The sequence below is a fragment of the Mustela erminea genome, chromosome 13 (assembly GCF_009829155.1).
Source record: "Mustela erminea isolate mMusErm1 chromosome 13, mMusErm1.Pri, whole genome shotgun sequence".
Lineage (NCBI taxonomy): Eukaryota > Metazoa > Chordata > Mammalia > Carnivora > Mustelidae > Mustela > Mustela erminea.
In genome coordinates, this window is record NC_045626.1 from 476 (window position 1) to 22,693 (window position 22,218).

Genomic DNA, 22,218 nt, shown 5'->3' on the forward strand with positions numbered 1-22,218 from the left:
GGGCTCCCTCCCAGCCCTGGGAGCCTCCACTAGCCCGGTGGGAGCAGCTGCCACTCGGTCACCACCCGGAGGAGAGTCCAGGCAGTGTGACCTGTGTTGAGCTACAGTGAGGTCTCGCGGTTACGGCCCCCTTTCCTGGAGCACCGGCTGTGTGCGGCTTCCTGCCAGCATGTGCACGGGCTGGGGAGAAGAGGACCCCGGGGACTCGCCCAGCCTGTCAGGTCACCTGACCAAGGGCCCGCCTTTAAGTGGCAAAACCAGGTCTTAAACCCTCAGTTGCTTCCGATGTCTTTCATGTCATTCCCTGACTCCACCTCTGGAAAACAGACACCACCTGCCTGCCCGGCCGCACTCGCAAGTCATATCCTCCACCCTGCACCCCCGGCCCCGCACCTCCTGGACACTGGCTGGGGGCTGTGCGACGCCCTCAGCGTCCAGCGCGGACCTGTGAGATCCCCTCTCCCAGGCGGCCCTGTGGGTTCCGACTTGTGCTGCGGAGACAGCAGGGACGGGGTGAACCTGACCAGCTCTCCCACGTCCTCCTCTTTGGGGCTGTGAGCAGAGTAGCGTGGCGACTCCCCTGCTCCCTGGCACACCCGGACATGTCCCTCAGCAGATGCCCCTTGAGTGGTATGACTACGGGTGCACAGTGAAAGGGCTGCCTTACTGTGTTGGCAAGTTTTGGTCTTTGAGAAGGGCTGAGACCACAGCCCTGTGAACGCCCATGTGTGATGCGTGTCTCCAGGCACTCTGGTGAGCAGCGGCCCCTCTGCTTGGGACCGCACTCGCTCAGCATGCACATTTTTGAGTCTCACAAAAACCCTATGAAAAATGTGTTTTTGTCCCTTTTTTTTTTGAAGGAGGAAATATGCTCAGAGAAGTTTAAATTATCCAGAGGCACAGAGCCAGAAAGGGACAGTTGGGAATTTGCCCCTGCAGGGCCTTGTGCCTCCTGACTCTGTTCTCCCATCTCTGTGGGTGAGACATCACTGGTCCAGACCACATCCCACCTCAGCCCATCCCCGTCCCTGGAAACGGCCCCGTTTTGTAACTCTTGAGGTCATACTAGGATGTCACCTCACTTCCGTAAGGGGCTTCCACTGGAGTGGATTTCCGCATCCAATAAGTCCCATGGAGGCAGGGACAGGTGAGAAACCTGGCCTTCCCCTCCTCCGTGCCTCCAGCCTGCCAGCTCCACCTCTCAAAGCTGCCAGGTCTCCTGCACCGTGACCCTCAGCTCCGGAGCAGCCAGACCCGCCCTCACGGTTCGCACCTGCCGGCAGCCCTTCTTCGGCCTGGTGGGCTCAGGCACCGCTTCCTACCTGGGGAGTCTGCTCCCAGTGGGGTGTCCCGGGGCTTGACTTCCGCCATGGAGTCCTCAGCTTACCACTGGAGCTCGGTAGCTCTTACTGCATTCTCTCCGGCATCAGCCCCAGTTCTTCTGTTCACTCCCCTTGTGACTGTGGTCAGGGACCAAATCCTTCCAGGTCTCAGTCTCCTGGCCTTTAAAATGGGACCAGCGACACTCCTGGACGGCGGTTAGGGTTAAAGAGAGCTTGCACAGAAGGCATGGCACTGACCACGCCTGCTCGACCATACTGGAAGTCCCTGCCGGACAGAAACCATGGACCCTGTCCCTAGATCTCTGTGTCTTCCACTCACAGCCCTGCCCCACATCTCTGTTACGCAGGGCTGGGTCCATAGACACAGATCATGTGTGTGAGCAGAGGAGCACACGTGTGACCTGTAGCACACACACGTGCTCACTGAGGTGACCCAGGGGCATTGGGTTCTCCGTCCCCAGCGCCCTCACAGGGATATTCCCCTGAGCCGTCCTGTGGCTACCGGCAGCTGGGCCATCATCCCTGCAGGTTGGGGTAGGTGGATGGGGCCCAGGAAGGGGCCAGGCTCTGCTGTCGGCTACACCCCATCTGACTCACAGGTCTGTGGCCTGATTTTAAACTGTTCCAACACGTCAGCTCAGGAAGTCATCCCACGGGAGGTCCCACGCTCCAACAACTGCCACATGAGAATAACAGCCTTTGCTTCCGGATCATTTTGTGAATGGAAGTCTTCCACCATTTTCTCTGGGGCAGACGCACGCACTCCTGCTCCCTGGCCCTGTCCCCAGCGGCCTGCTACGGCTGCGTCACTGTACAGACAGGCGTCTGAGGTCTGTGGCGTCTGGGGCTGCCTGTGCTCTTTCCACCTGTGCTGCAGCCAAGCCGCTCCGTGCCTCTCTTCACCTGGGTGTTTCTTTTCCTGAGACACACAGTTCGAATCAGGGCCTGCATCCTATAGTTTCCTTGTGTGCATTTCTCAGTTTGTAACTACACATCCACATGTGTGATCACCGCCCAGCACTGGGCTCTCAAACAGCCGTCAGCCCCATGAAGGCCCTCGGCCCTGGCACCAGGTACCACGCACACCTGGCATTCAGTAAGGGTTTGTTCAGGGCACCAACCCTAAACAGCAGCCCCTAGCAGTGACTGGCGAGATGCCCCCTGGGATGGGTACAGCCCTGCTTTCCAGACTGATGTGTGCCTGAGTCACTGGGAGTCTAGTGACTCCCTTCTTAAGCCTGGGGCCTGAGGTCACGCATCTGCAGCCGTTCCCAGGTGGCAATGATGCTGCTGGCTCAGGCACACATGTTGGGGAGGTCCAGCCCCAGAGAGCCTGGCTTCACTGGCGACAGGTAGGCCCGGAGTGCTTGGCTCCCTGGGCTCTCTTGGCTTAGGCAGGAGTCACAGCTCTGGGCTGGGCCTTGTGGCTTTGCTCCATGCTGCGCCCTAAGGATCACGCTAGATTCAGCAGGGCTGGAACTCAGGACCCTGGGATCCTGACCTGAGCTGAAGGCAGAGGCTTCACGGACTGAGACACCCAGGCGCCCCTCTAAGACAGCATTTCTGTTGGCTTAATTACATTTCATCCTGGGAAGGTGCTTCCTCTGGTGAAAATTTAACATTTTTGACAACTAAATATTTTGGTGAATGTTTTCCCTGAACATCTTTCTGATGGCTTCCCCCTTTGCTCTCACCTGAGGGGCCTGGAGGCGGGGCCTCCAGGGTGTGGTGGGGGCGGGGCCTCACTGGTCACCGCGGGGAGTCTCCGTTGGTGTTGGGGGGGAGGTGCGGTGCTGGCCTAGGTCACCGGGTCCCTAACGCTGGGCCGGGAGGTGCCCCGCGGAGAGAGCTCGGGCGCCGCGGGGGGAACGGGGTGGATAACCAGGGAGGCGGCGGTGCGTCAGCTTAAGTCTGCGCTTGTCGTGCGCCAGAGGACAAAGAAGTGTCTTTTACCCAAGACCGCACGTCCCTCCGGGAAACGACCCTAGGGACCCTGGGGCTTCGGCCTCGGGCCCTGGTCAGCGGGAGCGGGGGTCCGAATGAGGCTCAGTGTCCAGGACCCTCCCGGACCCCTCAAGGTGACAGCAGTTTCAGGGTAACTGAGGCGTCTAGGCCTGGAGGGCATTTTTTAGGTAAAGCAAGTCCTCGTTGGTCAGTGCCGCGATCAGGAGCGGAGCGGGTGTGCGGGAGCCTCCCCGCGCGCTGCTTCCTACAGCCTCCCAGCGGCCGGTCCTGCGGGCTGCGGGGGTCGCCCTGTCCCCAAGCCCGGCCGCAGCGGTGCGGCCGCCCCCTCCCCGGGCTGTGTGCGGGAGACTCCGCGGTGACCCGCCGGGGCCGCGGGGAGACAGCAGGGGTGACCCGCGGGGGCCGCGGGGAGACAGCAGGGGTGACCCGCCGGGGCCGTGGGGAGAGACCCGCCGGCTGCCTTCCCCGGGTGCGTGGCACCGACCGACGCGGGCGCTCCGGCAGGTACCACGCGCCCCGGCTCCCTGCGGCCGGTCCTCCCGCCCGCGCGGTTTCGGGGCCTCTTCTGGGCTGGGCTCCCCCGCCGCCTGGTGCCCAGAGCCGCCCCGCGAGCACGGACCCGCCGGGACGCTTGTTACTCCGTAGGTGGGTCTGGGGCTGCGGGACTGCGGGACCTGGGGGCGGCGCGGCACCACCACAGACCCGGTTCTTTGCCTGGCGTGAGGCCCAGTGCAGGAGCGCGTCTGCGACGGGGACACCAGCCGCTTCCGCGCGCGCCTTCGGGCGAGCCCCGGGTCTCCAGCACCGGCGCGGACCGCGGCACCGTGGGACGTGGGGTCACAGGCTGCTTCCCGCACAGACGGCCCACATGGTTGGGGACCCTTCCGGGTCGCCTGTCCCCCGCCTGCGTGCAGATAGTCGTCGGGACACCGCCTCCTTGGGTCTGAAGGTGACCACGCCGCTTCGCAGTGACACCCGGCGTGGGGAAGGGGCGCGTGATGCTGCGGTTCGGCCTCAGATCTAACCCGCAGGCCTGGGCATGGGACCCGGCTTATGACTTCATGCTACCTCTCCTCCTGTGCTCCTGTTTTGATTTAATTAAAACTCTAGAATTTTATTTTAAAACCAGTTAATAGAGGTTTAATTCCTCAACTGAGTGAAGACTTGCGTGCAGGAGCAATACTGGTCTAGAACAACCAGGCCTGCTCTGGGGCTGGTACCCCAGGCCGGAGCGGTGCTAGTTTGCTGCTTTCACTCGAGGGTAATTACAGATCGGTGGCTGCATCGGGTTTGGGAGGCATCTTAGAAGTGACTCGGTTACTAAACAAACTTCAGCTGGTAAGGACTCTACCTTAATGCCTGGCTCCCATGGCCTTGCGGGGTGAGTCTGACGACACCCCATCATGTCCCTGTGGGCCCAGTGACTTACCCTTCCTCACTCAGGGGCCTCTGACAGCTGGAGATACCTCCTCCACAAGACCGCAAGCATCCAGAGAAGGAATGTTTTCAGATAAGTGAAAAAAAGCACAGAGAGGGCCAGTGTAGAGCGTGTATTACTGTTTGTTTAGAAAAGGACTGTGGATAGAGTTCACATACAATGCCTTCACATGGCTTTGAAGGGCACAGACAGCTGAAATCACTGGTTCCTGTAGGGAGGGGGCTGGGTGGCTGGGAGACTTTTTACTGAAAACCTTTTGAATTTTGAGCTATGTGGTTCTATCCCTATTCAAACCATAAAGAAAAACATACCAAGCAGTGTGGTTCCAATTCTTACTTAAAGCATGCGTGTTGGAAGTATGCAAGTACACATCCTCACACACGGCTCAGGTCTCAGTCAGATGTCCCTACAAGGGCTCTCACGAGCCGGCCCGGGTGCTGGACCAGCCCCAGAGTGGGTGAGCTGCGGGCTCCAGCTGGCACCCCATGCCTCATACCAGATGCTAGACCCCGATTTTCCTCCTTTTTTTTTTTTTTTTTTTTGGTCTTGCATGAATCTTGCTGGTTTCCCCATGGTGACTGTGTTCACAGGCATGTATGGCCAACTTCTGTGCTATTTCAGAGCAAAGACTATCTTGCTTAAAATGCATAAGAAGGAAGAATGCTTTTTTTAAAAAAAAACAGCCAGTTTTTTAAGGAAATGACGAAAGAGAGTAGACCTTGAGAACTAGAGAACTTGCCCTTCGATTCCCGTTTCTGTGAAAACCACCTGAAGAGGGAGACGAGCCGGGGGCAATCGAGTCGGACGCTGTGGCAAAGAGAGACCATGAACCCGCAATCGCACCCCCAGGATTTGAGCTGCCTGCCTCCGCGAAGGGATAAGACCTCTCTCCCAGGCGGCTGGAGATTAAAAATGGTGTATGCGCCTCCCCACGAAACTGTTAGAAGCACAAATATGTGTGAGGCTTTAGTCTTCGAGTGAAGGAAACAGAGATGAGTCAGCCCTCCCCGTCCTCGCTGAGCATGCAGGGACCTCACGCGGGGTTCAAGCCCCTAAACACTGCCCGGAGCTGGAAAGACAGCCGTGGAGACGGCCTCAGTGAGAAGATGGTGCTCAGCTTGGTTTTCCTCCTCTTCCCTGTGACTTCAGCCCTCGCAGGAGGGATGACAATGAGCCAGAGCTGCCTCTCAGTCATCAAAAAATGTGCCATTTTAGAGTTTTAAGGGAAACAGCACCTGAGCGAGTTTAAGAGGAAACCTGGGGACCATGTTTTCCATCGTAGGAAGAATGACTTTTCGGTTAGCTTGGAGTGGTAGCCGCTTAGTGCTGCAGATGTGAACTGAATCAGAGTCAGGAAATGGAGTCTTTTTTCCAGCCTGGAATCCAGGTGCTCCGTGACCTTGGGCAGACGTCTCACCCTCTCTGAGGCCCTCAGTATGGAAGTTGGAGGGACACTTCCAGTGGGGAAGCTTAAAATTTAATTGTGCACGTGAAGACAGGCAATGCCAACATGTGCTCCGCCATGTTCTACAGAAACAGATTTTTCTGTAACATACAGAAAGTGTACAGAGATCTCATTAGCTATCAAGAAAAAGAAAATTTTACATTTTTAGTATTTTTAACCTGGAAAATAAGAAATAATCCTGGTAGCGCTCCTGGAGTCCCGTGACACTGAACCATGAGAACAGACTGGTACTGTCTCTTGTGACTCCAGAAGTACCATCTGAACGGAGTTTTAGTTTCCGAAGAGAAGAGGGACTGAGGGCCCTTTGCAGTTTGGAGCAAGGGAGGAGACGGGTGTGAAGGAAGGCAAGTTCTACCCTGCTCCGAATGCCCGCCCTCTGTCCTTACCAGTTCAACACCGCGGGACCGATCCAAACTGGAAAATCCTGCCCTACCAGCTTGGACTGTGTCTCACATCCTGTTTCTGTTCTGCAAACCCAGCAATGATGGGGAGGGGGCTTCTCTGAGTTCTTAAGTCTTTATTTTCTAAACTGGTGTAGGCTGACAACACATGCCTGGACACTTGGTCCCTTAGGGTTTCCTGTGTGCCAAGAGCAAAAGCAGGGTCCGCATTGAACCCGTCTGATGTCACTCTCTGGGCTTTCTGTGTTTCCGAATACAGCTTCCAATCAGCCTTCAATTGGCTATTTTAAAAAATCATTCTTTGAGGTGAAACTTAAAAAAAAAAGGCTCTATAAGCTATAACTCACGTGAAATAAAATTCACAACTTCAAAGTATAAATTTAGAAGTTTTTAGTATATTGACAGAGTTGTGCAGTCATTACCACTATCTAATTTGGGAACATTTTCCTCACCCCAAAAATAACCCTCCTACCCATTGGCAGCCATTCTCAATCCCGTCTCTCCCCAGCCCCGGGCAACCAGGAGTCAGTTTGCTCTCTGACTCTGCCTATCCGGTACCTTGCACGTAAACAGGCTCATACGTGAAAACACCTGTATCTGGTCTTTTGTGTCTGGCATCTTTCACTTAGCATGTTTTCAGGGTTCATCTTTATTGTAGGACATGTCAGTACTGCGTTTTGGGGGACAGTGTAAGGCCAGGAGAGCCTGGCACTGTCCAGGGAAAGCCTGCGGCCCCATACCAAATGTCACTGCTTCAGACCCTAGTCTTGCTGCAGGGTCAGCGTGCCTGGTGTAGACCATAGAGGCTCGCAGCAGGTAGGAAAGCTGACTGCCTCTGGAGTTGTCTTTTAATCAGAAGAAACAAGTTACAAGCAAGCAAAAATACACTCGGACTCCCATTTATGTCCACCTCCGTAGTTCCATTCAGCAGTGCTCCTTGTTTTTACCGTGGATTCAAGTTCACGGGTAGTGTGCTCCTATTGCAGCCTGAAACACAGCTTTAGTATTCTTACAAGACAAGTCTGCTGGTGGCAAATTCTCTATTTTTGTGTGTTTCAGACTATCTCATTTCTCCCTCATTTGTGAAGGACGGTGTTGCTGGGTACAGAGTTCTCACTTGACATTCTCTCCCCCAACCCCCAACGTGACATCCCACAACAGTTTAGCCTCCATGATTTCAGACAGGACGTCATTCATACACTTGCGGACCCTTTCTATGTAATGAATTGTTTTCCTGCTTTTAAGATTCTCTCTCGGACTTTGGATTTTGACAGTTTGCCTATGGTACATCCAGGTGTGATCACATTGAGTTTATCTTAATTATAGATTGGACTTTTCGGTATGTAGATTAAATCAGATTTGGGAAGTTATGGACTTTGTTTCTTCAAATATTCCTTCTGCCTTTTTCACTCTAGGTAACCATCCAAAGTAAAGACTTAAAAAATCTTTCACTGAATGAAAACTGTTTAACACTCCACGAGGCAAGTGTGGCGTTGGCTCTTTCGCTCCTTCTTGCCATGAATGTCCACACTGGGAAGGCTTCCCTGGGCAGTGAGTTGATGCAACTGAGGGCTCTGAAGGCACACCAGACCCCAGCTCTTGGACTCTTACCAGGTCGTGTCTTCCTTGGGATGCATGGTAGCCGGCCACAGATCTCTGAGACTCTGTTCATTTTTCTCTTTCTGCTCTGTAGACAGTACAGTCTCAAACGACCCATCCTCACATTTGCCAATTCTTTCTTCAGCCGCGTCTAACAGTCTGTTGAGTCCCTCTAGGGAATGTCTTCACTTCAGTTATTATATTCTTCAATTCCAGAATTTCCATCCGGTTCTCTTTTTTTTAATGATTTTCATCTCTTTGTTTATAACGTGTTCCTTGCTTTCATGGTTTCTGTGAGCTCTGTAGACGTGGTTTCCTTCAGTTATTTGAACATAATTATAATAACTGATCTCAGACCTCTGTCTTGTGAGCACAGCCTCTGGGACCCTAAATGACTGTTTGCTGCTCACTTTCCTCTGCATGGAGGCCATTTTTTTCTGTCTCTTTATAGATCACATAAATTTGTTGAAAACTCAACATTTTAAATAATATGATGTGGAAATCAAACCCTTTCCTCTGAAGGATTTGTGTTTGTTGCTACTTTTTATTTAATGACTTCCCTAGAGTAATTCTGTAAAGTATATTATTGTCATGTGTGACCACTGTTAGGATCCTGGTCAGCTGGTAATTGAACCAAGATTTCATGGAAGGATTTGAACTAGAGGCTGTGCTCTGAGGCTCTTGGGGCACACCTTTAACACTGCAGCTGCTTACAATTCGCCTTAAAAGCCTTCACTCCTGACTCACAGAACCCCAAGATCGGAGAGATTAGAGCCTTCTCGGGGCTTTCCTGATCACACTGACAGCCCTGCCTATGTGAGTGGCTGTCCGTATCATAGGGATGAATCAGAGCTTGTCACAGCCTCCTGCAGAAATCTCATCCCCCTCCATTTCTTTTACTGTAGTAAAACACACATCACATAAGATTTGCCACCCAATCATTTTATGCATGCAGTTCAGTGTCCCTAAGTACATTCACGATGCCGCGCAGCTGTCCCCACCATCTCCAGAACTCCTTTGTCCTGTGAAACCCAAAGTCTGCCAGTTAAGCAGTGACTTTCCAGTTCTTTGCGCCCACCACCTGCTTTCTGTCTCCGGGATCTGACGGGTCCAGTGACCTCATCCGCGAGGATCACACGGCCTGGAGTGCTCCAGGCTCGTCTGTGCAGTAGCAGGGCCAGAACAGCCCTCCTGTTTGAGGCTCAGTAACATGTGTTAACCCGCTGTGTGGGCGCATGCCGCGTCACACTTAGCAGTTCCATACATTCTGAGCATTCTCCCTTTTTACAGGTTTTTATACTCCGTGGATCGTGTCCTTTTTTTTTTTTTCTTAAGACTTTATTTATGAGAGAGCGAGCAAGTTGCAGGAAGGAGCAGAGGGAGAGGGACAAGCAGACTCCATGCTGAGAGCAGAGCCCGATGTGGGCATGACCTCAGGACCCTGAGATCATGACCTGAGCTAGAACCAAGAGTTGGACGCTTCACTGACTGAGCCCCCCTCTGTGGACAATGTCTTTTGATGCAGGAAAGGCAGATTTCCCTAAGTACAATGTCTGTTTCTTCTTTTGCTACCTGTGCCTTTGGTGTCATATCCAAGAAACCATTGCCAGACCCAGTGTCCTAAAGCTTTTGCCCTAAGTTTTCATCTAACCATTTATAGTTTTAGGTCCTACATTTAGGTCATTTATCCATTTTGAAAGACTTCTGGTAATGGTGTTGCCCAAGAATCCAACTTCATTGTGATAAAAGCATCTTATTTAAAAAACTAAACGCATGGAGTACAAATCTTATATTTTTCCTTGCCATTTATATCAGATCACACAGGTTTCCTCTAGACGTAATAATTAGCAGGTAGGATTCATTGTTATGTAATTCTTGGTGTCCTTACCAGAAATTGAGAAAGTGAATTGTACCAAGGGTTTGGATAAGAAATCATACAAGCCAGTTTTTTCTAGTGCTTTGCTTCTAGCAGCATTCAAAGTTGTCCTAATTAAATTGTCAGCTAATAGATTATCAAAAGTAACTTTAATGATAGAGCACTCTGTGATTATTTATCTTTGGCACACGACCTGGTGAGAGTCCGAGGGCTGGGGTCTGGCGTACCTTCGGAGCCCTCAGTGCCATCTCCTGGCACAGATGGTCAGTTTTATGTTATGTGTATTTTGCCACAATAAAAATGTAGGGGAAATGCTAATATCCCATTTCATACCTCTTTTTGTTAAACTTGGAGGTTCGTTCCACATGTGAAGCATGTTTGCCATTCTGCGGGACCAACAAAGCCTCGTTATCAAACAGGTCAGAGTAGCTTTATCTGCAGTTTCATTTCACGTCAGCACAGTAGGAAGTATTTTGAAGGAAACTACTAGAAGTGAGAAGCAGCTTAGCTGTGTCTAGACCACACGGGCTTGTCCAACGTGCTGACTCTCCCTGCTCACGCTGGGATGTGGCCTGGGCCCCACAGGGGTGACAGGAGGAGAGGCAGCCCGAGTGGCTCAGAGCACGTGCGTGGCATCCGGTCTGGGGATGAGGCGCGAACGTCGCAGGTGCTCACTGCTCTCATCAGACGGAAGCCAACTCCCTTGACGTGTTTACTGAACGGGGGCGCATAGGGTTTCGGGCCGCTCTGCAAGTTAACTGGTGTCGGGCCCCGAGGTGGCACGCGGGGGCAACTGCTGTTCAGACACACGTTCGTGATGGGACGGCATAACCCAAGCTGAGAAGGACCCCCCGCAGCGCACGTCATAGGCTCGGCCCTGGGTGTCCTGATGAGTCTCGTGGCCGCCGGCTGCTGTCCCCATGTGCAGAGGCCAGCCCGTGCAGCGTGCGGGGACAAATACGAAATCACACCTGTCTTTAAAGAACGCGGGGTGGGACTTTCAGGTTTGCTGGGCTGTGCACCCCGTGGCAGCAAGGGGGGAGCCCCGCCGCACCCGCTTCGCCCCGCGTGTGGGAGGCAGACCGGAGGAGCCGTGCTTCCTCACGGAGGGTGGCCGTTCCCAGACCGACGTTTTCCGATGTCCCGCTGTTGTGTGCCTGGAAGTGTTTTATTCCTGGGGCAGTGCGGGGTGGGTGAGGACCTTGTTTCCTTTGGTTTTTTGCTTTTGCTTTGATTCTCAGAGATCTGTGGGTGGGGAGATTGGGAGACGGACTCCCCTAAAATCGTGGGTTCCGTGTGTGCAGTCCCCAGCCCGACAGCACCCGCTTCTCCCGGGAACTTGTTAAAAATGCAGGTCTTGGGCTGGCCTCCAGGTCAGCACAGTCGTGACCTCGGGGGGCCTCCAGATGGTTCTGACGCCCACCCGGTTTGAGAGCCACACAGACCCATGCGGTGGGAGCGATTTGCCCTGATGGCTTGACATAATGTCTAGATGACGTAACGACTCGTTCAGTCTAAACTTCATTGACCGTTTTGTTTATGTGTATTTTGGAATCACTGTAATGAGTTTTCAGTTACGTTGGAGAGCACTCGTCTGTCCTGCCTGATGAATAAAGGCCTCTGTGGCCAAGTGAGGGACAGCAACCCACCCTAATCCGGAAAACCGTGGGCCCGACTGGCGGTGTCCTCAGAGGCCAACACGGTGCATCTGTGGGAGGTGACCTGCGGTCCTCTCCCCCGAGAGCTGCGTGGGCACCTGAGCCAAGGCCAGGGACAGTCAGGTGTTCCCCAGAGCACACGGCGAATACCAGCGTTTCTGGGGACAGACCTGCTCTGTCCTTCTGGCCAGTGCCAGGCCCCCCTCCCGAGACTTCTGAACCCTTTTTACCACCTTCCTCCCTCCCTTCACCTTGGCTTCCGGCCTAACCCTTTTGAGGCACAGTCATTTGGTCCTTTAGAAATGCAAACCCTATCTAGTCTGTTCCTAGCCTAAAGTCCTTGCAGGACTACCCGCTGCCCTCAGGCGAATGCAGAGCTTCCAGGGGGCTCTTGCTTCCCTCCTGCCCCGAGGGTCTGACCCTGCCTCAGGGCTGTCCAGACCCTACCCTGGGCCTGCAGGGCAGCCGTGGGTGGAGGCCCTCACCGAGGCTCCTGTCACTTCAGCCACCGTCCTGTGATTAGTTTTGACGTTGCTCTTCCCGTCAAGACGGAGCCCCAGCGCCCATCCTGCCCACAGCGCTGGTGGAGCTGCTCCCCACACTCTTGTCTTTGCGCAAGCTCCGTGAGGACAGGGATACTGTCACGTGCTTGTCTTCCAGGGAACAAGCCTTATTTCGGGCACCCTTCCCCACCACTCATTTACTCCCTGTCTCTCGCGCTGTAGTTTGGGGCTGAGTTCCGGAGGTTCTCCTTGGACCGCCACAAGCCGGGGAAGTTTGAAGACTTCTACAAGCTGGTCGTGCACACACACCACATCTCCAACACGGACGTGACCATCGGCTACGCAGACGTGCACGGGGACCTGCTGCCCATCAACAACGACGACAACTTCTGCAAGGCCGTGTCCAGTGCAAACCCTCTGCTCCGGGTCTTCATCCAGAAACGAGGTACGGGGCGGGGGTGCTGCCTACAGCACCTACACCTACACCTACACTGGTGCAGCACCCACTGTCGTCTGTCAGGACAGAACCACATGCTTCTCGTGTCTAGCCCCTGGGCAGTTGAAAGAAAGTGATGTTTGTTTGGTCAATGTTAATTTGTTACACAATTCAAAGATTTTTTTTTTAAGATTTTATTTATTTATTTGACAAAGATCACAAGTAGGCAGAGGCAGACAGAGAGAGAGAGGAAGGGAAGCAGGCTCCCCGCTGAGCAGAGAGCCTGATGTGGGGCTCGATCCCAGGACCCTGAGATCATGACCTGAGTCGAAGGCAGAGGCTTTAACCCACTGAGCCACCCAGGTGCCCCTTGTTAGACAATTTAAAATGCATTTTCCGTCTTCACTAGTGTTGACTTCTGACGTCCAAATACTGAGGAAGGAATAATATTGACGCTGTCATATTTAACTGGAAGCAAGGAGTTCACTAACAAACAGGCTTTAGCCGTAGCGCGAGAGTGAAGCTGTGGCTGCCGGTGTGTTCTCCACCGTCTTCTCAGAGTGGGAAAATGATGCGAGCTGTAAATTGTAACTTTGGTTAACTTTTCGGGCTCAGGGCCTAGCTTTGCTGTAACAGTATCATTTTATGGGAAAACAGCTGCTCGTGTAGGTTTCTGGTTGGGAGGGAGGAGCCCCTCGGCCGAGTCCCAGCGCGTCCCTGAGCCACTCCCAGCTGCATTTTAGATGTTTGTTTCCATCTCAAACCTGGGAGAAACTTCCCATTTCCCAGTGAAATACTGAGGAGAACCCCTGCAGGTGAGGCTCGACATTTGGAAAACGGTGCTTCCTGGGCGACTTGGTCATGACCGGACCTTCTGTGCCCCCAGCGAGCACCTCGGGGACCCCGCTGGCCGCCTGCACAGGGCAGAGCACCTCGGGGACCCTTGCAGGGGGACAATAGCAGCTCGCAGTGGGGACGGGGGCTGGGCACACCCTGTAGCCGTCACAGGGTTGGGGGCAGGAGGAGGCCGGGACCCTGGGCCGTGTGTGGGGCCAGGAGCCCGGCTCTGAAGGCAGGCAGGGTCCCCGCGGCGCGGACGGCCGTCAGGACATAGGTGCCGTCAAGCGGCCACACATCCAGGTGCCTGAGTGTGCTGGCCGGCAGCCCGTGCTCCGTGAGGACTCGCTGGGGCCGACTGGTTTGTGGGCTGGAAGGGAGCACACAGAGGGGGAACCACAGGAGATCTGCCGACCTCCCTTTCCTACGGGCCCTCTGGCATGAGATCACACAGCTTTGCCTCTGCCGTCTTGCTGAGCTGAGCGTCCTGCTGATGGTTCCCAGAAGCCCTCACAACTGTCACTTCCTCATGATGATGTCAGCTCCGTCCCAGCCCCCAGCGTGCTGGGCCCCCAGCTCAGCCGCAGCCTCCGGGGTCCTCCTGCTCTCATCCCCTTCCCTGGGACCACACCTGCCCCCCCCCCCCCCCCCCCCGCCTGGCAGCCTGTGCCGCCCGTGTTGCCCTGCGGCTCCCTCACGCCACCCTCTGCCAGCGGCCCGAGCTGCTCTGCCTCATTCCCGCACGTCCCCCAGCTTCCCTGTGTGGCGGGTGGCGTCGGTCAGCTGTTCTCTGAAGGCCACACTCCACACCCCACGGCTCTGCCCTGGCCGCCCCAGGTCAGGGTGGGTGTGCGAGCTGCAGATCTGCACACGGCCCCGTCAGCCACCACACAGGCTGCCCTCCAGCGCGCGCGGGCCTGGGGACCGAGGCCCCGCAGAGAGTACCCTTCTGGGCTGAGGGCTGGTGGCGCCCGGCGCCCCGTGCTGCTGATTCACTGAGGCTGAGATGACGCGGGAAGCCCCGGGGCTTGTGTGTTTGCAGCTGGGCACGCGTCCGCTTCCCGAGGGAAGCTCCTATTTCTTTGAGGCCCTCCATCCTGTCTTAATTGTTTACTGTTCCTTCTCCACTGTCCTCGGACAAATAGCCCAAAGTTTAACCCCGCTGGCTTCAGGTTTCTGAGCCCCTGGGTTTGCAGTGTGAGCACGTTCCCTGCAAGCCTGACTTCCTCTGTCGGGTGACAGCAAGGAGCATGGGGGACCTCAGTTCAGACCCTTGTCACCGGCTCTGTGACTAACTGGTCCTCAATGTTGTTTCTGGTCTGTAAACTGGACAGCTGTGCCCACCTCACATAGCTGTCAGACTTGAGTAGGAACGTGCCCCTAACATTCACTCAGCCCAGCCTCGTGGTCCCGTCTGTGGGGACACTAGGGCTCCATTCTTACCATCCTCAGTGGACGGTCACTGTGAGCACTGTGTCCCGGTGGGAGAGGCAGGGAGCTTGGGTTTTTGTGAACGGCAGGAAGCAGGAGCCATCTTCATGCCCTGCGTGTTCAGGATGGACTTGATGACCGGGGGAGTGTCCATCCGTGGGCAGGGCCTTGCTGAGGCTACCCTGCGAGGGACATCCAAGTCCCCTGTCCTTTCCCTGCAGCAAGGGTTCCAAGATGTCCGTCACATACGCTGTTCTCATGGCTGGGCTGTGGCCACACACTCTGTCCGTCACATCCTGACCTTATGAACCTGGATGCGTCCTGTAAGAAAAAGCTCATTACTGTCCCGCGTGAAAAGTCCTCAGTTTTCCAACAGGTGTTGAAGTGAACCCACAGTTCGGTTTGGGAAAACTGCTTTGCCACTTAATAATCTCTTCCCCCAAACCTACACAGATGTCACAGTAAAACTCCAGACCCGTGTCCCTTCACCAAAGCCCCAGGGTGTGGGACTCACCTTCCCACACCAGAACTTGTGGGGGGCTGCTCACGGCAGCTGTGAGTGGACAGCCTGGATGTGCCATGGGACAGGACAGAGGGGCCGAGGGGTCACGGACACAACACACAGGCACCTTGGAGAGAACGGGAGGCGAGAGCAGCCGGGCGTCCAGGCTGCTGTCCTGGGGCTCTCCCACCCTCCTCCCGGTGAGTTCGCCCACATTCAGCACTCAGGGCACCCGTGGGGCCGTTCGCAGACGTGCAGAGCAGGGAGCAGTCGGCGGCCGACGCGGCTGACGTCGGAAGGGCTCCGCTCGACCTTCCTGCATCTGCTCTCAGGCGGGAAAACGTCCTCCCGTGGTCCACGCAGTGTCCTCTTTGTCACTTTCTTCTGCGTTTTCTCTTCTCTAATTGTGGCAAAATCCATATGACGTAAAATTTGCCATCGACCCGTTCAGGGACTTTAAAACATTCCCAGTGATGTACAACCATCGCCGCCCTCTGTCTCCATGATTTCCATCTTGTAGGACTGAGTCAGTCTGTCTTCTAACGAACTCCCCAAGCTGCCCTCCCTCAACCCCCAGCACCCGCCACCCTGCTTTGTGTCTGTACGGTTGTGACCCTCCGAGAACCTCGTAGAAGTGGAATCCCACAGCATTTGTCTCTGCGACTGGCTCATGTCGCTGAACACAGTGTCCTCAAGATTCATCCACATTGTGTCATGTTGCACAATTTCCTTCCTTTGTGAGGTTGGGTACCGTTCTTCCGTGCGGACAGAGCACATTTCGTTCGTCAGTCATCCGTCAGCAAACGTGGGCTTTCCTCAGTGTTCTGGCTTTGTGAATAATGCAGCTATGAATGTGACACAACATCTCTTTGAGACCCTCCTTTCGATCCTTCTGGGAACACACTCTGTACTACGTATGCTGCTGCTTCGTGTGGTAGCTCTAGTTCTGATATTTTGAGGAACTGCCCTACGGTTCTCCACAGGGGCTGCCCCAACTTGCATTCCCACCAGCAGTGCACAGGGGTCCAGTTTATCCACATCCTCTCCAATACCTCTTGTTTTTAGGATTTTCTTTTTATCTTTTTTCTCCCCCCCTCCCCCACAATGCTGGGCTTGAACTCACAACCCCCAGATCAAGACCTGAGCTGAGATCAAGAGTGAGCCACCTAACCGACTGAGCCACCCAGGTGCCCCTCCGATTTCTCAAGAGCAGCCATCCCAATGGGTATGAGGTGGGATCTCGTACTTTTGACTCCTAAGTCCCCATTATTTAGGGATGTTGAGTATATTTTCAGTGCCTAATGGCCACTTGTCCATCTTCTTTGGAGAGATGTCTGTTCAGGTCCTTTGCCCATTTTTGCACCAGATTCTCTTTGGTTGGCGAGCTTCAGGCGTTGTTCATATTCTGGATGATCATCCCTTATCAGATGTATAACTGGCAAGTATTTTCTCTCATTCTGTGGGCTGCCTCTTTCCCCTGTGGGATTATGTCTTTTGATGTACGACATTTGTAATTTGTACGAAGTCAAATTTGTCAATTTTTTCTTTCAGTAACTGTGCCTTTGCTGTCAAATCCAAGAAATCACTGCCAAATCCAACGTTCTAAGGCATTTGTCCTAAGTATTCTTCCAAGACTTTTACAGTTTTAGGTCTTACATTTAGGTTTTTAGCTTTTATAACTGGCCACGTGTTAGCCTTCCCTGAGACCTTCCTCCATGCACAGCTTCCCAGGACTGTCTCCTGTCCTTCCCTTGCGCCCGTCCGACTCCCAGGAGCAGCTCTTGTAGGAGAGGCTCAGTGGGCACCCGACAGCCACTGCTTTGTCTGTCTGGCCACATCTTGGTTTCTCTCTCACTTTGCTGCATGGTTTTGCTGGATAGAGGGTTCTCTGCTGACCGGTTTTTCTTCTTACAGCTTTGACCATATTGGTACACCTTCGCTGAAACCGAAGTTTCTGATGAAAGGTCTGCAGATAATCTTACTGGGTGTCCTCTCTTAGATGTGAGGACTCTGTTGTCTCTCGCTGCTTTCACGGCTCTCTCTTTGTCTTGAAAGTCTGGGTGTAAAGTATCTCCAAGTGGGTCTCTCTGACTTCATCTGACTTGGAATTTGCTGACCATCTGGAATTTTATATACATGTCTTTCTGACAGTTAGGAAGGCTTTCTGCAGCCATTATTTCTTCAAATACTCTCTCTGCCCTTTTCTCCTCCTTAGATTCCCACAGTGTGTACACTGGTCCTCTTGATGGTGTCCCATGGGTCCCTTGGGCTCTGTTTAGTGTTTTTTTTACATGGACTTTCCATTCCACAGTGTTAATCATTTCCACTGTCCCCAAAGATGTCCTGTCTTCGAGTTCACTGATATTTCTTCCGTCAGCTCAAATCTGTTCTGCGTCCCTCTAGTGAGCTTTTCATCTCAGTTACTATACAGCTCCAGACCTTTTTTTTATGTTCATTCAGCCAGCATATGGTACATCATTAGTTTTTGATGTAGTTTCGTTAATTTCTTATAACACCCAGACTTGTTTGGGTTTCTTTTCTGATTTTTCAACTTCTTTATTTATATTTCCATTTTGTTCATACTTTTTCTTTAATGATTTTACCTACATCTTCCTTTAGTTCTTTGAACATCTTGAAGACGGTTGTTTTAAAGCCTGTCTAGTAGATCTGACTCAGGTCTTTTTCAGGGACCGATTCTGTTGACTTCTCCTTTTCCTTTCAGTGGGCCAGACTCTCCTGTTGCCTTGTGTGTCCTGTGATTTCTTGGCTGACTGACCACTGGACGTTCAAGTCTCATGATGTGGTGACTCTGGAAATCAGATTCTCCCCCTTCCCCAGGGTTTGCTGTTTTGCTCTCGAAGTTCTCTGGATTGTCGGTGGGCTGTCTCTGTGCCGAGAACCAGCCTGAGGTGTAAGCTGCTGTCTCCTCGGGTCTCGTCTGAGCCTTTCCGTGGGCACGCACAGTCCCTCCTGATTCCCACCTGTGCAGCTGTTTCTGAATGTCCTAATGTGTGGCTCCCAAAAGGGGGCCAAGGGGGCCCTTGCCCTTTCAATGCCCTTGGCGTCGCTGGAGCTGGAGCTGGAGGGGTGACAGCGATGGCCGCCAGGCTCGGTGTCGGCACCTGTGTGATGGGAAGCCACCGTCCGTGTCAGAGCGTAGACCCTGCTACTGGGAGGACAGGTCCTTGCCCACCTGGCGTCTGCAGGCTGTTCCAGAAATACGTGCACAGCTGCCTGCGGCGTGGCTGGGTGGCTGCGACCGTGCTGAGAGCTCGGAGAGACCCACACTGACGACTTCCCCTGGACAGTTGCAGGCCTTCGGCAGACCCCACAGTCCCCAAAGAGTCCCATCAGACAGTCTGCCCCTGGGGTCGTTGCCTGGGTGGGGAGAGATTCCTGGTGCTCCCTGCTCTGCCCTCTTCCCAGCATCCTCCTGTACTTTTCTTATGATGTCCCTGTTGAAAATGACCCCAGGCATAGTGCAGGAGTGCTGTTGAGTCTTCCTCAGTGCAAGAGGGATAGCGTGTTCTCTATGTAGAAAGTGCTCTTGGCTGTGAGCTCAGCATTGTGAGTTGGTGACATACAATGAATTTGTGTCTTTAAACAGACACACACATAGCACAAGGATTTGTGTTGCTCAGTGGATAAAGACATGATCAAGAGGTTCACAGGAACCTACCCCTGTATTTTCCCAGGAGTCATGGTTCCATGTTCCAGAGACTTTATAGAACATAACTACCGTGAATAATGAGAATCAACTCTATACGAGAAGTCCAGAACGGGACGATCCACAGAGACAGACACAGATTCGTGGTGCTGGCGGAAGGGGTATTGGGAAGGTTAGGGTTTCTTTACTGGACACTGGAAATATTCTGGAATTCAGCAGTGATGTTGACTGCTGGGCTTGTAAATATACTCAGGACCATTGAATTTTACTCTTTAAGTGGGTAGATATATGGTACATAAATTAAGCTTCAATAAATATATCTCAGTATCTCTGTTTGAAAAGTATGAGATTTAAACCAGACTCTCCTGGGTCTGAGCTTGGACCCTGGGTGATGTCTTTAGCCTTTGTTTCCAAAATTCAGCCATTTTCAATAGGTGTGAATACTTGCACTTTGTGATTAATTTCTGTGGCATCAAAACTCAAGACAGTGCTCAGGACCCTCCAGTTGGCTCCTGAGGGGCATGTGTTTTGGGCCCATTGGTAAACTTAATAGGAACGTGACCAACCCTGGGCAAGGTCAGCCAGACCTGCCATGGTTGCCCGTAGAAATCTTGTTCGTTGTAGCCGATGTCTGAATGTGACTTGCAGTGATTGTCATTTTGAAGGAGTGGTACAGGTTGTTATTTAACACATTAAATAAGTAAGAAGGCACATATAGTGTTGTATCACCTATTTGCTGTCGGATTTTTATCATCTTCAAAATAACTTATTTCCTTTGTAAATACATGTGTTTTACTTACTGCTTTTAAGAACGTGATTCTGAGAAGCAGTTTCCCAGCACTGTCAGATTCCTGAGGGCCCATGGAGCGCTCAGGGTTTAGAACCCAGTTGTGCATAGTCTGCCCTTGGGAGCTCAAATGACAGGCCAGGAATGACTCGGACTTTGCCCCCCTGGGACTGAGTTGGGGACATCTTCCTTAGGGTGTGAGATGGCGTTTCTACCCTGCCTGCGAAACCTGCCTGTGGCCTTCACGTGCACAGGCTTCTCTCTCCCAGTATTTACCAGACGTCTGCAGTCCTCTGTGTGGGGCTGGACTCCTGCTAGAAACTGGGGCTTCTCCCCATGGGTATATAACAGATGTCCTTACGACTTTCACTTGAACGCTTTGCCCATTAAATCGGTTACAGAATCAAGAGGGCACAGTGGGAGAATCTGAGCTCAGGTTTGGGTAGCACACTCAATGTTGAGGAGCCACTTTCTCTGTCCCTGTGTGCTCCTCTGGCCCTCCCTGAGGTCGCAGGAACATTTTGGAAAGCTGGCCCAAACCAGAGAACACGGACAAAACCCGCAGAGATCCTCAGAGTATCTCTATTTTTAGCAGAACAAACAGGAAGTGCAAACACTAACTTTTTACCACTTTCCATCACATAAACCCCCAACACCAGCATTCCTAGCACTCTCATTATTTGAGAGATGGGCCTTTTGCCTCCCAGGCCCCAGCCCAGATCTAGAGCTGGAAGCCTTGTTGGATTTGGGGGCTCCTTTGTGCCGCAGGTGACTAGCTTCTGCAGACGCCACGGGAGGCTTGTGCAGACTCCATCGTGCCACAAGATTTTCAGCATGATTGGAGTGTTCTGAAATATCTACTTTTAAAGTACACGTAAACACTGCACATTTCCATGTGTCTGGTAACTGTATCTGGCCTTCTGGCCTTCTCCTCGGTTTCTGGAATGCGGAAGACATGCACGTCTCATCTGTCAGAAGTCGCACACATGGGGGTGGCGGGAGGTACTTGCTCATGATTTCGCTTAAGTGAGTTGCTGGAGAAAGGACCTACAGGATGTTCTTCAAAGTAAGATGTATTTAATCATTGCGCATTCGGTTATACGCACTGGCAGAATCTTAAAGTGTTGGGCATAGGAGTCCTGCTTGGGATTGCTTCTCTCCACTTCTTCGTGAAGTAGTAGGAGGCACGTGCGGTTTCTCGGCTGCGGCTCACGGCTCAGCAGGAGGCACTCAGTGTCTCCCGCTTTTTCCGATGCTGTAGTTCTCCTTCCGCAGACACTGCCCAGGGTTTGAGGCTGTACGTGGTGAGGGCAAGTGTGGTTTTGCTGAGTTAACGTCATCATGTCCTTGTGCTCCTAGGAAGGGACTGACACGCTCCCACTGTGGAAGCTTTCTCATGAGACACATTTGCTTCTTTAATTGCCACTGATTTCTCCAAGTTTGCATATTTGGAGAATTTCCTTTTTTTTCTTTTCTTTTTTCTTTTTTTTAACTAAAAGAGGGCACACACTCTCCCACTGCTCCACCGTGGGAACATGCAGAAAACAAAATGCCTGGAGCCCGCATTCACCCCCGGAGTGGGAGGGGGTGGGGGAGAGAATGTGCTGATGTAGCTCATTAAAAAGAAAACAAAGCCAGAGCCACCCACCATCCAGAAGAATCCAGGGCTGGTCCTGGCAAGGCTAACCGTCCATGCAGGGAGTCAGAGAGCATGCGGTCGTCGGCGTCCCCAGACGCGGCCGGCGGGGAGCACCTGGGCCCTGGGCCCGCCTCTCCCCCAGCTGAGCCTTGGGAGAGAGGCGGACGCCCTGTCCCAGAGAACCTTGTACGTGAATGGTGAGAGGGAACCGGATTCCGCTCTCTTGTTTGTTGTCTGGTCCCGTTTACTTTTACACACTCAAGCCCACGGTGTGCTTGTGATTTGGACTCATGCGTTTAAAACTCTAAGATGTCATAAGCGTACCCTCTCATTAAACTCTTTGTAAGCCTTTTTGTTTTTAAAAAGACTTTTCTGCTTATAACACACTTGTAAAAGATATGTCAGACAAGGTGGAAACAAACACCACCGGCACCCCCAAGGAACCTGCAGTATGTTCCGGTGAGACCCTTCCAGACTGCTACATCTAGCTAAACCAGCGCGTTTGTCTCATAAATCAGCTCGTAATACACAAATGCTTTTAAAGTAATTTCAATGTTTAAATACTATTTTAAGGTAGTGTTGTATTTTTTACTTTTTTGTGGGTGTGTGTAGATACACACTAGCCTTTTAACAGGAGATATCAGCTATATAAATATAACAAAACATAACCA

General features: G+C 52.9%; 1 protein-coding gene across 1 annotated transcript in view; it reads left to right on the top strand.

The window, feature by feature from the left end:
* Window positions 1-327: 327 nt before the first annotated feature.
* Window positions 328-22,218, top strand: part of PARD6G (par-6 family cell polarity regulator gamma) — a gene marked incomplete at its 5' end in the record, with an annotated part of 70,018 nt that continues 48,127 nt past the window's right edge. Inside the window, 3 exons of the mRNA XM_032311107.1 lie at window positions 328-447; window positions 1,185-1,298; window positions 12,471-12,693. Coding sequence (XP_032166998.1) covers window positions 328-447; window positions 1,185-1,298; window positions 12,471-12,693 — 457 coding nt within the window. The remainder of the gene's footprint in view (window positions 448-1,184; window positions 1,299-12,470; window positions 12,694-22,218) is intronic.